The 17,604-nt window shown below is 44.7% G+C and overlaps 1 protein-coding gene across 1 annotated transcript; it reads left to right on the top strand.

The window, feature by feature from the left end:
* Window positions 1–289: 289 nt before the first annotated feature.
* Window positions 290–16,833, top strand: SPATA22 (spermatogenesis associated 22; the record flags this gene model as incomplete). The annotated part of the gene is made up of 7 exons (XM_083379636.1): window positions 290–335; window positions 5,647–5,775; window positions 11,851–11,915; window positions 13,624–13,854; window positions 14,450–14,579; window positions 15,264–15,361; window positions 16,642–16,833. The coding sequence occupies 7 exons, from the start codon at window positions 290–292 to the stop codon at window positions 16,831–16,833; spliced, it is 891 nt and encodes a 296-aa protein (XP_083235762.1).
* Window positions 16,834–17,604: the final 771 nt, after the last annotated feature.

The following is a 17,604-nucleotide window of genomic DNA, read 5'->3' as shown; positions in this document are numbered from 1 at the left end:
TTTTCATGTCTTTGGTGCTCCAAAAGTTGACAAGATGGTGCAGATTGGAAGAAATCTAAAGAAACAAATGAAAAAGACTTAATTTGGTGGCAACTGGCATTAGTTTCCCACTGAAATATCTAGAATAGCTTTATTCCCAAAATATTATTGAGAGCAGAATAGGATTGCATGGTTAGATTATCACAGATTCTGTATTTTTAGATAATGGCAACTCAATGTGTGCAGGAGAGGTCTACAGTAGGAACTTAAAATGCAATTATTATTATTTTTCAGGTGCTGTTATCTAGAAATGAAGAGGAATTTCACTGACAGTTCTTTGATGCGTAGTACAGCAGGTATTCATCTTTTATTGGGGTGGAATTCAGAATAAAAAAGTTGGAAGGGACCTTGGAGGTCTTCTAGTCCAACCCCCTGCCCAGGCAGGTAACCTTGTACCATTTCAAACAAATGCTTGTCCAATCTCTTCTTAAGAACTTCCAGTGTTGGAGCATTCACAACTTCTGGAGGCAGGTTGTTCCACTGATTATTTGTTCTCACTATCAGGAAATTTCTCCTTAGTTCTAGGTTGCTTCTCTCTTTGATAGAATAGAATAGAATAGAATAGAATAGAATAGAATAGAATAGAATAGAATAGAATAGAATAGAATAGAATAGAATAGAATAGAATAGAATAGAATAGAATAGAATAACAGAGCTGGAAGGCAACCTGTAGGTCATCTAGTCCAACCCCCTGCCTAATCAGGAGTCCCTACACTATTTCTGACAGATGGCAGGCCAGTCTCTTCTTGAAAGCCTCCAGTGGTGAAGCACCGATAACTTCTGAACATTTGTTCCACTGGTTGACTGTTCTCACGGTCAGGAAATTTCTCATAATTTCCAGGTTGAATCTCTCGTTGATCAGTTCCTATCCATTGTTCCTTGTTCTGCCTTCAGGTGCTTTGGAGAATAGCTTGACCCCCACTTCTTTGTGGCAATCCCTGAGATATTGGAACACTGCTATCCTGTCACCCCAGTCCTTCTTTTCATTAATACCCAATTCCAGGAACCGTTTCTTTATAAGTTTTAGCCTCCAATCCCCTAATCATTTTTGTTCAAAAGAGTTATTATAATTGTCAACCAATGACCAGTGAAATGAGTGGAGTGAGCAATATTATTTAAGGCTTTGGGTTGCAGTGCATGCAAAAGGGGATCCCACACCTCCCCTCTTGCATCCTACTCAGTCAGGAGACAGTTCTGTAATACAGATAGTCCTGGATTTATGGCCACAACTGGGATCATTGCTAAGCAAGGTGCTTGTTAAGCAAGTCCGGTCTGATTTTACGACCTTTTTTGCCATGGTTGTAATGGTTTACTGCAGTTGTTAAGCCAATCACTGCAGTTGTTAAGTGAATCACATGGTTGTTAAGCGAATTCAGCTTCCCCACTGACTTTGCTTATAATAATAATAATAAAGTTGGGAGGGATCTTGGAGGTCTTCTAGTCTAACCCCCTGCTCAGGCAGGAAACCCTATACCATTTCAGACAAATGGCTGTCCAGTCTCTTCTTAAAACCTCCAGTGTTGGAGCATTCACAACTTCTGGAGGCAGGTTGTTCCGCTGGTTAATTGTTCTCACTGTCAGGAAGTTCCTCCTTAGTTCCAGGTTGCTTCTCTCATTGATCAGTTTGCATCCATTGCTTCTTTTCCTGCCTTCAGGTGCTTTGGAGAATAGCTTGACTCCCTCTTCTTTGGGGCAGCCCCTGAGATACTGGAAGATTGCTATCATGTCCTCCCTCGTCCTTCTCTTCATTAAACTAGACATACCCAATTGTTGGGTATGTCTTATTGGAAGCTAGCTGGGAAGGTTCACAAATGGGATGCCGCAACTGCCGTAAATACATGCCAGTTGCCAAGCACCCAAATTTTGATCACCTGACCCTGGGGATGTTGCGATAGTTGTAACTGCGAGGATTGGTCGTAAGTTGTTTTTTTCAGTGGCGTAACCATGAAAGGTCACTAAATGAATGGTTGTAAGTTGAGAACTACTTTTATTTCTCCCATTCTTCTCTTCCCATACTTAATTTCCCCTGGGAGAAGGAATCCTGATAAACACATTGCACATGGTTTTTAAATTGTGTTACGGTAAATTTCTCCCCAGTTGCAGGAGCATCAAAAAGTCAAAATGGTGGCTGTGGTTGTATCATTAAAACCCAGACTCTTTTTTTTTTATCTTTGCAACACACATACAAAGGGGGCTGGGACTTCAATCGCCATTTTACCTTTTTAAACACCCTCCCACACACCTCTTAGGGGATGCCCCACCAAAATTTACTCCCCTTACGTGGATGACCGTGTAATCTGGAAAAGCTCAATTCTTATTTTATCATATTTTTCATTGGTGGCATAACAAATGTTTTCTGAGTAGATTTCATGCACTGATCAATATTAATGACAAACTAACCATAATTGTTTGGTTATTAGAATGTGCCAGAAAGCAAAAGGGAAGGTCTTAAAAAAATGCAGAGCCTTAGGCATTATAACAAACCTTTATGAAAAATTCACAGAGGATTCCCCTCCCCCCCCACTCCATTTCTTCCACCCTACCATTATCTCCCCCCTCCTCTCATTTTTCTCTTGTGCAAAGACTATCAGACACATTTGTAGACAAGGGATCACGGTCTTTGTGCAATCCCTAAAAAACAACTTCACTTTGTGCGGGTTGATCGATGGGAGGAAGGCATTTTCAGCGCAAATTCCCAGGATACCTTGAGGGGAATAACAACAATTACAGCTACGACAGTACCAGCAATAAAACAACGTAATAAACCCAAATGGGCAACAATCCACTAATAAAACGTGACCAAACTGTAAATCAGCAATGAGAATAATTATGGAGGGCGTTGAAAATGCCTAGGCAGATAAGAAAGAGGTTTTTGCCTGGTGCCAAAAAACGATAAGCAGAATGGACACCCTCTCAGTAGACATTAATAACACTGATAGTATTGAATTGGTAGCATGGGAAGTATAGAGTTCCACTGAGCAAGGATGCTTTAGTCATCTTTGGTCAAGGTAATGATAAATTAGGCAGATACATATAAGCAAATCAATTTGTTTGGATACCAAAGGTTTCAATGAGATGCTACAAGGAGTTCCGTTCAAATCCTTTGTATCTCCTGAACGGATGAGATTCCAAATGTGGAGCAATTCTCCAAACAGGGATCTACGCCTTTCCGATGAACGAGCTGCAGGGTGCCCCTGTCACACCACTGCCACGTTCAAGCAAATTGCATATTGGGATGCCAGGCTGTGAGCTTCTGAATAGACAGGTAGTCCTCAACTTACGACCATGACTGAGCCCCAAATTTCTGTTGCTAAGCAAGACCGTTGTTAAATGAATTTTGTCATCTCGTTATGCGACCTCGCTTGCCACAGTTCTTAAGGAAATCACTGCAGTTGTTAAGTTGGTAAACATCGTTGTTAAGCGAATCTGGCTTCCCCGTGGGCTTTGCTTGTCAGAAGGTCACCAAACGGGATGACATGACCCTGGGACAGTACAACCGTCATAAATATGAGTCAGTTGCCAAGCGTCTGGATTGCAATCAGGTGAGGATGCTGGAATGTTCATAAGTGTGAAAAATGGTCGTAAGTCACTTTTTTCAGTGCCATTGTAACTTTGAACCAAAGGTGCTTTTTCAGGAGGCAACCCGACTTTCTTGTTTTTCTTTGAAGACATTTCGCTTCTCCTCCAAGAAGCTTCTTCAGCTCTGACTGGAGGGTGGAGGATGGAAATCCCATGCACCACCTGCCCCACCACATACATCGGACAGACCAACAGAAGAATAAGTGCACGCATTGAAGAGCACAAAAACTCACTCAGAAAAGGAGAACAAACTTCATCCCTGGTCCAACACTTTGAAGCCACGGGACATGAAATTGATTTTAAAAAAACCAAAACTATCGCCAAAATTGAACATTTTAACAACAGAATAATCAGAGAAGCCATTGAGATAGAAAAACGCCCCCACAGCATAAACAAACGAGATGATACCTCTCGCCTACCAACCATTTGGAAACCCGCCTTGACTGACAGACGAGTCCCAACCACCAAGAAAGATAGACCCAAACTCATGATAACACCACATGACATCACCACCACACAACCATTCAAAAAGCAAATCCGAACCCACAATGATAACGAGGCACAACCACAAAACAGAAACCTAACTACAGCTGCAACATCAGTCACTTTAAACCCCTCCAAACCACACAATAAGCAAACTGACACCCACTATAAAAACATGGCACCACCACAAACACGAAGCCGAACAAAAGCAGCACAACTCACCAGCTCAGGTCTAAGGCTGGCAGCTGAGACCAGCCCATCCACTCAAAACACACCCCCACCCAATCAGAACACACCCACCATTCAAAACACACTCCCACCCAATCAGAACACACTTACTCCCCCACCCAATCAGAGCACACCTCCACCCACAGAACACACCCCCTCTGGCAGTTTAAAAAAGAGGAACAAACAGCCACATGCTTCTCCCAGAAGAAGGAAGCAGAAGCCACCAGCCTGATGATGACGGATGGGATTCCGTCGAAACGTCGCCCCTATACCTTTAGTTCTACGCGGGGAAAAACCCGAATAACCAAAGATCCATATATATATATATATATATATATATATATATATATATATATATATATATATATATATATATATATATATATATATATATATATATATATATCCTTGCAGACAGCTGGTCTTTTGCCTTCTTTTAGAGAGCCATTGAGGCCACCTGGGGGTTTACCTGTGTCCTTAGGGTCCACCTGAGTGGTGCCAATGGGTGTGGAGCCTTCTTGGACCTGCTGAAAGGGCTGTGTGTTGTGGCGCTGTGCTTTCTGCAGGAGGTTTTCTGCCCTGTGTCCCTTCACTGTTGAACACCATTCCCCACCATCCAGTCAGAGCTGAAGAAGCTTCTTGGATGAGAAGCGAAATGTCTTCAGAGTTGGGAAAAGCTACAATACTGTGAGTTAAGGTGGGTGGAGGAGCAAAGTAGCTAAGCCCTTGCTGATTGGAGCCTCTTTGCTTTTAAAAAACAAGGATGTCCAATTGCCTCTTGAAAAAGCTTTGGGACAACCCTGACCTGAAGGACTGAGAATCTCCATAGACATTTAACTATGAACACTAAATGAACTGTTGTATGTCAAGGACTTCCTGTATAGACTATTGCACCAAAAGCATTAGCCATTTAATAATTAGAGAGACGCGGTGGCTCAGTGGGTTAGGACGCTGAGCTTGTCGATCAGAAGAACGGCAGTTTGGCGGGTCGAATCCCGAGTGCCGCGTAGCAGAGTGAGCGCCTGTTACTCATCCCAGCTTCTGCCAACCTAGCAGTTCAAAAGCACGTAGAAATGCAAGTAGAAAAACAGGGACCGCTACGGTGGGAAGGTAACAGCGTTCCGTGCGCCTTTGGCGTCTAGTTATGCCGTCCACATGACCACGGAGACGTCCTCGGACAAGCGCTGACTCTTCGGCTTTGAAACGGAGATGAGCACCGGCCCCTAGAGTTAGAAACGAGTAGCACGCATGTGTGGGGGAACCTTTACCTTTACCTATTTAATAATTGTGTTTTTATGTTGCCACTTCAAACCTTAGGCTGTCTTCCAGTTCCTCTTTTCAATCAGAAAAAAAGGACCAAACAACCTCTCACATCAAACCCGCTTAAAAATGACCTAAGCAGTAACAATTCAGCTGATCAATTCAATTTCTCGGCCATGCTCGCAGGTGAGTGAGTGGTAGACTGCGCATTTCTGGAAATACACCTTTGTTGCAAAAAAAAATAAAATTCTAGCCTTGGGTTAAAATTTCCCTTGCATTTAAATTATAACTCTTGTAACTTTACACTTTTTTTTGCTTTTTTAACTGTTAAGATTCCAGCTCTGTGTGTTTACAGGAAGGAATATTCTTTAATGTGCTTCTGTATTAATGCAAAAAAAGAAAAAAATATCCTTTTCTTTATCCTTGAAAAGCCATCTATAGACATTTCTGCCAGAATTAATTATTGGAATAATAATTAGTTCTATTCTTATTGAGAGATGGGGGGAAGGGGAAAAGTGAAAAGTTTTCACCTTGCATTTGCCTCATGTCTCTACAATTGCATATTTGAAAAATGTAAATGTATAATAGGACAACCATAAATATCACTGCTAACCCAGCTTTTTCCAAAAGGACATTTACTCACATCCCATCCATGCCTTGAATTAAAATTAGAACTGAAAGATTATACGAGTATCATCTTATAAAATAGGTTATTTAGAGGGCTGAGTCTATCATGAGTTATTAGCCATCTTTACAGGCAGGGTTATTTTTCTTTCCAATTTCCAGAAGCTGGGGGTAAACAATGTGAAATACAGAATAACAGAGTTGGAAGGGACCTTGGAGGTCTTCTAGTTCAATCCTCTGCTTGAGCAGAAGACCCTATACTGGGGGTCCCCAACCCCAGGTCTGTGGACTGTCACCAGTCTGTAGCGTGCCAGAAACGAGGCCACCCAAACAAGCAAGTAAAACCACATCCAGGGGTGCAAGCAGCACATGTAACCACACCCGCTGCGGTCCGTGGAAAAACGTCTCTCCATGGAACTAGTCCCTGGTGGCCAAAAAGATGGGGTTAATTGCCCTACACCAGGGGTGTCAAACTCAATTTCATTGAGGGCCGCATCAGCACTGCGGTTGCCCTCAAGGGGCCGGGTGGGCATGGCCAGGGTGGGCGTGGCCTGCTGGGTGGGCGTGGCTAGATTGCATATGGCCTACTGGGTGGGCGTGGCCAGCTCTACATCGTTCCCATCAAGGGTGCCTATGGGGGCCTGGGCAGGAGTGGGACAGATCTGAGGGTCTCTGGCAGAAGGAGGGTCACTGGGCCAGGGCCAAGGCAGTGGGGGCCGTTCCCTCACTGTTTCCAGGATGGCTTCGTGGGCCACATGAAACCACTTCGCGGGCCGGATCCAGCCCCCGGGCCTTGTGTTTGACATGTCTGCCCCACACCTTTAAAAGTTAGGCCATCCTTTCCCATCCAGATACCCTCCAGATCAGGGGTCTTCAAACCTGGCCCTTGTATAACTTGTGGACTTCAACTCCCAGAATTCCTCAGCCAGGCATGCCTGAAGTCCACAAGTCATACAAGGGCCAAATTTGAAAACCCCTGCTCCAGATGGTTTATCTCTTTGGATTGGGAATTCTCATGGTTACAGTCACATCTTCTCTGAAGCTCTTCAGATTGGAGACAGCTGCATTAAAGGAATCACTTATGGATAAACCTGCCAAAAATATAGACGGCAGACAAGGCTTTCTGGAAATAGAATAAAGCATAAAGCAGAGGCACCAGCAATAGATCCTGTTGTGTATGTAAATAGTTGCAAACAGGGAAGATTGCAAATTGCAAAAGTAGTGGGGTTTGAGCGGGAGATTCTGTTGCAATCATTGGTTGCCATAAACAAGAAGCGGGAAAATAGTCTCCAACGATTGGTTACAGTTCAAACAGTTCCACTATAAAAAGGTTGCAACATTTGACAGTTGACAGTTGACTTTGTGTATTCAATAAACTCATTCCTTGTTAAACCACTCTGAGTCCTCGTCTATCAGAACCAAACGACGAAGGTGGGATAGACAGAAGACCAGAGAATTGGCGGAATTGTCGCGCAAAGGCGGCAAATTCGAATACGTGTCAAAGTCAACCGAGCGGCCGCGGCAGAATAAGAAAAATTCTCCGAATGGCGCAGATTGGGTCATTGAAGGAATTCGACCCAAACTTCCCCGAAGATTGGGAAGAATACGTCGGACAGGTCGAAGGGTTCCTGCTAGTGAACGGAATCACAGACGACCGGAAAAAAGCGGCAGCATTACTGATGATTTGCGGCACACCGGTCTATCGAGTCGCTGTCGGTCTGTGTCAACCGCAACCGGTCTCAAGCGTGCCGTATGCCGATCTCCTAGCCAAACTAAAGGTCCACTTTACACCTAGGAGATCCGAACTATTCTGGCGGCGCATCTTCGAGAAAAGAAACCAGAGGCCGGGAGAATCCATACAAAAATTTGTCGCTGCCGTCAGGGAAGCCGCAGTACGATGTAAATACGATAATCTTGAAATAAGAATTCGTGACCGTGTAGTACTGGGCTTGAGGGACGAGCAGCTACAAAACAGAATTATATCCAAACCCACTGGCGATCTGCAGGAGGTGATCGATGAACTTTTAACGTACGAATCAACCGGGTATCGCGACCCCCCCCGCAGTAGCATGGCAGCATCGTCCGAGATCAACCAAGAGGGCTATGTGGACTACGGGGAGGCGGACCAGCAGTGGGAAGAAGATATCGCTGAAGTCTCCAGGCGATTCGGAAAATTGGCGCCAAGACCACCCAGAAGCGAAGGGCCCGAACCTAACCGCCGTCAACAACCCGCAACTCCGCAAAGACAAGCGACAGGGCCACAACGACCACGGAGGGACACCGCAACCAGACCGCGCGACAACGAACCCCAAAACCGGTGTGGCAGCTGCGGCGGCAACCATCCCCGCGCATCTTGCCGATTCCGTACCGCAAAGTGCAGGGCGTGTGGGAAGACCGGCCACATCCAGGCCATCTGCAGGAGCCGTGCTCGTGACAACCGCCTTCACGAAGTAGAGGTGTGGCCCGAAGGTAAGGTAACCCCTAACGTTAGTGGCAAGGAGACCCCTAAACCCTGGGTAAAAATTCCTAATTTAGGGGAGGTGGCGCGAGTCAACCGCAGGAGAATTGGGAAAAATGGCAATTTTCCAGAAGGAAAATTAAAAATCATAGTCCATCTGCAAGGGGTTCCTTGCAGAATGGAAATTGACTCAGGGGCTTCAGTGTCAATAATTTCCAGTGAAACCCTTGATAGGATTGAACAAATAAGTGGAAGAAAAATTCCACTTAGTTCAACAAAAATTCAATTAACTGATTTCCAAAAAAGCCCAATTAAAATAAAAGGGAAAATTAGTCTTCGCGTAGAATTTAAGGGATTTAAGGGGATTTTAGATTTAATAGTAACTGAGGGTCATAGGACTAGCCTAATTGGCATTAACTGTCACCCGGACAGACTTATGCCAAGCGCTGAATTGGACATGCCAAATAGAACATTTAAAGTGGGGGAATTAATCTGGGCCAGGAACTATACCCAAGGGGACAAATGGATTCCAGGGGTGGTTACTGAAATCTTGGGTCCCTTGTCGTACATTATTGAGGGGGAAGGGAATAGGATCATTAAAAGACATCTAGATCAGCTGAGGAAGAGATCTAGCGGATGCTTGCCAGAAGATGGGGACCAAAATATATTGGGGGGAAACAGTACATCCAGGTTCAGTAATAACATCATGCCAGAGAGTGAGGGAGAGGAAAGGCAAAATAATTCACCCCCTGGTACTCAACAACAACCATTTAGTCAATTTGACTGGGTAGCACCCCTGCGAGGTAGGCCAGTGACCACTAATCTTCAAGCACAAACAAATACACAAATCAGCAACAGGGAAACATCAGAGTCGGGTAGCCAAGAGCCCAGGTCCAACAGAGACAATCAGCCAAGCATAAATTCAGGAAAAGGGGTCCCTTGCAGCCAGAGCAATAGATACCCTTCTAGAATCCATAAGCCACCAAAATATCTAAAGGATTTTGTTCAGAAATAACAACAACTGGGGGGTAAGGGGTGTTGTGTATGTAAATAGTTGCAAACAGGGAAGATTGCAAATTGCAAAAGTAGTGGGGTTTGAGCGGGAGATTCTGTTGCAATCATTGGTTGCCATAAACAAGAAGCGGGAAAATAGTCTCCAACGATTGGTTACAGTTCAAACAGTTCCACTATAAAAAGGTTGCAACATTTGACAGTTGACAGTTGACTTTGTGTATTCAATAAACTCATTCCTTGTTAAACCACTCTGAGTCCTCGTCTATCAGAACCAAACAGATCCATTCCCTTAAAGCAATGTTTTGCAACCTCAGCAGCTTTAAGATGTATGGACTTCAACTCCCAGAATTCCCTAGCTCTACTGAATGGGGAATTCCGGGAGCTGGAAGTCCACATATCTTCAAGTTAACGAAATCAAGAAATACTGCCTCAAAACTCAGGTAATCAAAAATTCAGAAGTGGAGCACTAAGTCACAAGGAATGGTAACAGTGCACATATAACACAGTCCACATTTTCTTTCTTCATATTGGATCAGGACCTTGATTCAAACTGATCATTCTGTGTCCAAGAGATCATTGTCGATTTCAGGAAAGGCAGGCACAGCCACATTTCTCTGTCCATTAATGATTCACCTATGGAGAGGGTTACCAGCATCAAATTCCTGAGTGTGCAGCTAACGAGTAGGCTGGCTTGGTCGCTCAACAGCGAGACCCTGGTGAAGCGGGCACAGCGGAGCCTGCATTTTCTACGTTGCGTGAGAAAAGCACATCTTCCTTCCCCTGTCCTGACCACTTTCTACAGGGGGACGATCGAGAGCAGCCTGTCGTACAGCATCACAGTCTGGTTTGGAAGCATCCCTGCTTCGGACAGGAAGGCGGTGCAGAGAGTGGTGAAAAGATCCTTGGCAGTCCCCTCCCTCCCATCCAGGACATGGCACAGAAGTGCTGCTTGAGCAGGGTCCGCAAGATTGTCTGGGACACGACACACCCTCTTCACGACCTGTTTTCCTTGTTCCCTTCTGGGCGGAGGGGGCTTCGTGGCATCCGTAGCAGAACATCCAGATTCAGCCATAGTTTCATTCCACACAGCATTAACCTTGTGAACTCTCAAGCTTCCTCCTTCCGTTATATCCATATGGTGTAGTAACAACAACTTGCACCTAAACATCAGCAAGACGAAAGAGATGGTGTTAGACTTCCGGAGAAAAAAGGAGGAACCTGCCCCACTTTACATCGGGGAGGACTGTGTGGAGAGAGTTTCCTCCTTTAAATTCCTGGGAGTCTACCTCTGTGAAGATCTGACCTGGAAAGTTAACACAACCCAGGTGGCTAGAAAGGCCCAACAGAGGCTTTACTTTCTTAGGGTCTTGTGGAAGAACAGGGTAGAACAACAGCTAATGACCCTCTTTTACTGGTCTACTATAGAGAGCGTCCTCTCATATGGTATTGTGGTTTGGTATGCTGGTCTGACAGCCGCGGATAGGAAAGTATTACAGAGGGTAGTGAGCACAGCACAAGACATCGTGGGCTGTTCCCTGACACCACTGGATGACCTCGCCGGGGCTCGCTGCCTTGGAAGAGTGAGGAAGATTCTCAGGGATGACTCACACCCTGGACGGTATCTCTTTACTCTCCTACCATCCGGTAGGAGATATAGGAGTATAGCCAGCCGTACCAACAGGCTGAAAAACAGCTTTTATCCGTGGGCTGTTAGGCATTTAAATGGGACATAATCTTATGCAGAATTGACTTGGGAGGCCGGTGTGTGGTGTTGTTGGTTCACATGGTGTGGTGGGATGGAGGGTTGTTGTCACTGTGTGTTGGGGGGAGAGAGCACGGGGGGAGGCTCAGCTAATCTCAATGTACACATGTTGTACTTTGACAATAAAGGTTTATTATTTATTTATTTATTTATTTATTTATTTATTTATTTATATTCAAGATGGACAGGGTTTAATATTCATATGTATATGTAGGGCTGTAGGTCTATACATATGTTGTAGGTAGTATGTTTTAAGTGTGTGTCATGGATGTGTTTCACTTTGAGAGCGGGCAACTAAATTTCATTTTTGATGTGTGTCGTTGTGCCCACAGTAAAAAAAAAAATGACAATAAAGGTTATCTTATCTTACCTGATCTTATCTTATCCTTTGACTTTTTTCAAGATTTCGGATGGGAAACTGAGCAGCCAGAACCGATCCAACTGCAGAAAACAGTAGGCTTCGAGTATGTAGGTCCCACATCTTTATATTCCTGAAATCAAATGTATTTCCTGGTTATGGAAATCAATACTGCATGGCTACAGGTAGCCCTTGACTTACAACCGTTCATTTAGTGACCATTCAAAGTCACAATGGCACTGGAAAAAAATCTATGACCTATGACCATTTCTCATGCTTACAACCATTGCAGCATCCTTGTGGTCATGTGATCAAAATTCAGCCCCTTGGCAACCGACTCATATTTATGACGGCTGCAGACTCCCAGGATCACGTGACGGCCTTTTGCGACCCTTTGACAAGCAAAATCAATAGGGGAAGCCAGGTTCCCTTTGATTCGTTTTAAAAACTGCAGCGATTCACTCAGCAGCCGTGGCAAGAAAAGATTATAAAATGGGGGCAAATCTCACTTAAGGGCTGTCTTGCATAGCAACGGAAGCGTTGGGCTCCATGGTGGACGTAAGTCAAGGACTGCTTGTATACTGTATGTAGGTTTTAATCTTCTCCGTTCACGGTAATGACTAAACCCTTTTCTCCACAGCCCAGCAGAGCTTGCTGTGCCATCTTCTTTGTCAGGGCAAAAACACACATCGAAGCCGACAGTGCCTCATGCAGGAAGCAACTTGAATAACTGGAGGTGGGTGACGACAGTCTCCAAAAGGAGTGTCAGTGCACAGTTGATGCCATCATTTGTGAGTTCCTGCAACCGCATACCTTTCTGTCCGATCCGCCTTTCGCGGCTCTGCCGATCGCTTTTAATTCTCAGATCAGCCCTTTTGCCAGAAATGAAAGGGAGGGGAGAAAAAAAAAAGCCTTACAAACTGGGTAGGAGGGAGAGCATTTGACCCCAGCGCACACATCACCACCCAGCCCGTAGCGATTCTACCCTCCTGCCCCTTGGATTCTATTTTTATGCCAGCTTGTTCCATGTGCTCCCACTAGCGCCACCCCGCCCCTCCCAGCCCTTATGTCAACGCCGCTCACAATGGATGTTTTTGCATTGACAACAGATGGAAACGTAGCCATCTTTTTCCCTTTCGCTTTTAGACTTAGATGATGCTGGGAGGGGTGGGGGGATGTGAACGAGAGTCCAGCTAGACATAACAACACTAAATGTAGTGTGAGAATCAAGGTGACTGAGCCCAGAGCTGATAGTGTATTGGCAGGCTGGAGAGCTGGAGGGGAAACCCGGGCTTCAAGCTAATTGGGGAATGTGATTTATGACCGTTAATTGGAGGAGGGAATTGTGCTTTCATACTATATGCCCAGGGGAGGGGAATTGAGTTTTTGGGCTTCGATTATGGAAGTGCCGATATTCTGCTACTCAAATAAAAGATCCTTAAGGTAAACGATGCCTCAAAGTTCTTTTGAAGAGTTTCATCTGTCGGAACCACAACACCACACCTATCTTAATAAAGAAAAGGGAGGATTGTAATATATCTGGGGATTCAGCAAAGAGTACCCAAAGGATGCCGGGAGCCCTTTTACAAACCATAATACAGGTAGTCCTCAACTTACGACCGCAACCGAGCCCCAAATTTCTGTGAGAAATTTGTTAAGCGAGGTCGAAAGACAGATCGATAATAGATGGTCTTATTTCACTCCAGGCAGGAGGAAAGTACTAATGCTTGGAAAAGAAATGACTTCCCAGCATTTGGCAACGGAACGGAGAGCAAAAAGCTTTCACAACTGCACGACCACCCCGGTTATTGGATGAAGCCTGGAGCCACGTACCAGAAACCAGCTGCCCTGCCACAGGCATCGGAGAGAAGCAGAGCAGAAGCGGCAGAAGACTGGGATCCAGCTGTTTCCCAGTGGCCTGTGGTACCCACAGCCAGGTTCAGAAACCTGCGGACTCAAGATCCCTCCTACACATTTAAGCACAGCCCTTCCCAACAAATCACCCTCAAGGAAAAAGCTGACCATTTGCAAAAGAACAAAACGATTCAGGTAAAAAAAAATAAAAAATCACGCGTGCCTATATTTTTTAGAAGGATGTTGGGGAAATCTCCTTCCAAGCCTACTTATTTTCCAAACTGAAAAACAGTCGCTTGAGGCACTTGGTGACTTATATAGATAGTCCTCGACTTACAACAGTTCACTTAATGCCCCTTCACAGTTACAACGGCAATGAAAAAAAAGTGACTAAGGGCCATGTTTCACACTTATCACCGCTGCAGCCTCCCCTAAATCGTGTGATCAAAATTTAGGCGCTTGGCCACTGGCGTGCACTTACGACGGTTGCAGTGCCCTGGGGGGGGGGTGTCATATAAATCAACTTTTGTAATCTTCTGACAAGCAGAGTCACTTAACAACCGTGTTCCTAACTTAACCACTGCAATAATTCACTTAACGACCGCGGCCAGAAAGATTGTAAAATGGGGCAAAAACTCAAAAAATAAGCAGAAAGTTTGGGCTCCATCGTGGTCGTAAGTCAAGGACTAACTGTAAACAGCCACATTCTCACTTAAACTCAGATATGATGCAATCATCTTTGGCTTATCTGTCTTCTTCTTCTTTTTTTTTTTTTGTCCCTGTATCAAAGAAAAAGCCGGCGGGCTGCTCTAAAGCGAAGGAAAAAGAGAATTCTCTCCGAATTTTATCTGCTGTCATTGAAAGCATGAAGCACTGGAGTCAATATTCTAATAAAACTCCACTGTTATTTGAAGTGCTGGGTGAGTATTCCATAGTTAGTAGGATTGTGGGGGCGTTTTTCCAAATCAGAATATTGGTCTTACCTTCCCAAAGAAGCCAATTACTTTTAAAAAACAGTTCAGCCAACCTCTTCAGCCTATCACTTTTCCCTTGGCAACAGGGATTTATTTACCACGGTTACAGCATCCCGGAGTGGTGGGATCGCCGTACATAGCCGTCCCACCCAGCTGACTTCCGACGAGCAAAGTCAACGGGGGCACCCGGGTCTGCTTAACAATGGCAGGATCCACTTAACAATGGCAGTGATTCGCTTAACAACCATGGCAAAAAAAAAGGTCACAAAATCAGGTGCAACTTGCTTAGCAATGGGGATTCTGCTCCCAGTGGTGGCCGTTAAGTCGAGGACCACCGGCACACTCTCAGCTGCTTGCTTACAGAAATAGCAGCATGTCTTCCAAATCCCCATTTCTGTCAATATATGTTTATCTCCTAGGAGGTAGTCAGCTGTAGTAAAGCTTAGAGGCTCCTTGTACAGCTTTCACTCAGCCCGTTGCCCAGGGCAGGCCCACAGCTGTGCTAAATCTGGGCCTCTTATCATGGCTATCATTTCTAAACCACCATGTCTCTTCTTACAAAAGCCACCGAACGGGGTTTGTCTTCGCCCTGAAAAGCTTTCAGACCAATAATTACACTGCATTCTTTAGGTGTTCTGGATTCTGCGGTTACCCCCGGACAATTTGAGTCAAAAACTTTCCTTTTGAGAGATGGAAAAGAAACCGTGACATGCGTGTTTTATGAGATTGTAAGTGTATATATACATATATGTATATATATTTGTGTAATCTTTAATCAAGGATGTACCTAGATATGCTGAATCCATGACAACTTACACCAGGGATCCTCAAACGTGGCCACTTGAAGACTTGTGGACTTCAACTCCCAGAATTCCCCAGCCTGCATGGCTGGCTGGGGTATTCTGGGAGTTGAAGTCCACATGTCTTCAAGTGGCCACGTTTGAGGATCCCTGCCATAATCTAATACATAAATACAAGTAGTCCTCAACTTACAACCTTAGTGACCATTTAAAGTTACAATGGCACTAAAACAAGTGACTTATGTCCATTTTTCACACTTATGACCTTTGCAGCACCCCCCCCCTCCCATGGTCATGTGATCAAAATTCAGGCTCATATTTATGACGGTTTCAGTGTCCTGGGGTCACGTGATCCCCTTTTGCGACCTTCTGACAAGCAAAGTCAATGGGGAAGCCAGATTCACTTAACAACCACAATAATTTGCTTAACAATTGTGGCAAGAAAGGTCATAAAACAGAGCAAAACTCACTTACCAACTGTCTCGCTTAGCAGCGGAAATGTTGGACTCAGTTGGAGTCGCAAGTCGAAGACTACCTGTATAATCAACGCATCCAGGTTCTGAAAGATTCTTCTGCCCAAGTGATCCTTCATAAAGATTTGATTAATTCTATAGAGATCCTAATTTTTGATGATTGTGAATAATACCTTTATTTTGCAACTGGTCAGTTTTATCACTGCGATAAAAGTGACCCATACATCTTTTAAAAGGTATATTAAAAGTGATCCGGTACATTATAAATTATAGGGACGCGGTGGCTCAGTGGGTTAGGACGCTGAGCTTGTCGATCAGAAGGTCGGCAGTTTGGCGGGTCGAATCCCGAGTGCCGCGTAGCAGAGTGAGCGCCTGTTACTCGTCCCAGCTCCTGCCAGCCTAGCAGTTCGAAAGCACGTAAAAATGCAAGTAGGAAAATAGGGACCACTCCGGTGGGAAGGTAACAGCGCTCCGTGCGCCTTTGGCATCTAGTCATGCCGGCCACATGACCACGGAGACGTCCTCGGACAAGCGCCGGCTCTTCGGCTTTGAAACGGAGATAAGCACCGGCTCCTAGAGTCGGAAACGACTAGCACGCATGTGCGGGGGAACCTTTACCTTTACCTTTTTACATTATAAATTGGCAAGAGATGTTTGGTGGTGCTATTTCTACACGAAAGGAGTAAGGGGGGGGGAGAAACAGAAATGACTTTTTATTCTTCTTTGAAAAAAAAGGATCGTGAGTTACCCAGATTAATCAGAGGTCGAGTCCACAGGTGCATGGGAAATTACGATGCAAAACGCAAGGTGTTCAAATGTGTTTCTGTGAGGCCAGCCACAGCCGCCGAACAGCAAAATTTCCAGGATTTCGTCAAGGCCGCTGACGGGGAGATGTGCCGATTTGTGAAAACCAGCAATGAAATTTAAATATCTCCGATGCAGAATTTCAGAAATCTTTGAAGAAACGTGTCACTTATTTTCATGCGTCTTCGCTGGAGGTTGTAACACAAAAGGGAAGTCATTCTACAAGTCCTTTTTCCTTTGCCATCGCTCGGGTGAAAACATTGACAAGAACTGCTGTCATAAAAAAAAAATAAACTAGTTTCAGTTTGTTTCTAATATTTTAATACGGGTGGATTATTTTTCCTCCACTACCAATTTAACAATTTAAATTGGTAGAAATCTCCTTACATGGGAAGAGTAGGCAGTCTGCAGAAATATGTTCAAAATTGGATGGAGACCAAGTATTATTGCCTCATGTCTCCAGACCAAGTAAACGAGGCGGAACAGAATGCTTATATTCATACCTATTTATTTTCCTTTAAATCTTCCGTCCAGATTTTGCTTTAACCCAACAGAAAGACATCATTCAGTGGGCCCTGTTTATACAGGTAGTCCTTGACTTAAGACCACAACTGAGCCCTAAATTTATGTTGCTAAGTGAGGCATTTGTTAAGTGAGCTTTGTCCAATTTTACAACAGTTTCTTGCTACAGTTGAGAGAATCACTGCAGTTGTAAAGTTAGTAACACAGCTGTTAAATGAATCTGGACTCCACATTGACTTTAGAATAGAAAAGAACTGGAAGGGACCTGGGGGGGGGGTCTTCTAGTCCATCCCCCTGCACAAGCAGGAGAACCTATACCATCTCAGACAAGTGACTGTCTAGTCCACAGGTCTGCAACCCGCGGCTCTGGAG

Source organism: Vipera ursinii (genome assembly GCF_947247035.1).
Source record: "Vipera ursinii genome assembly, chromosome: 1".
NCBI lineage: Eukaryota > Metazoa > Chordata > Lepidosauria > Squamata > Viperidae > Vipera > Vipera ursinii.
Note: the sequence above shows the minus strand (reverse complement) of the source record. Positions and strands in the feature narration are given on the sequence as shown.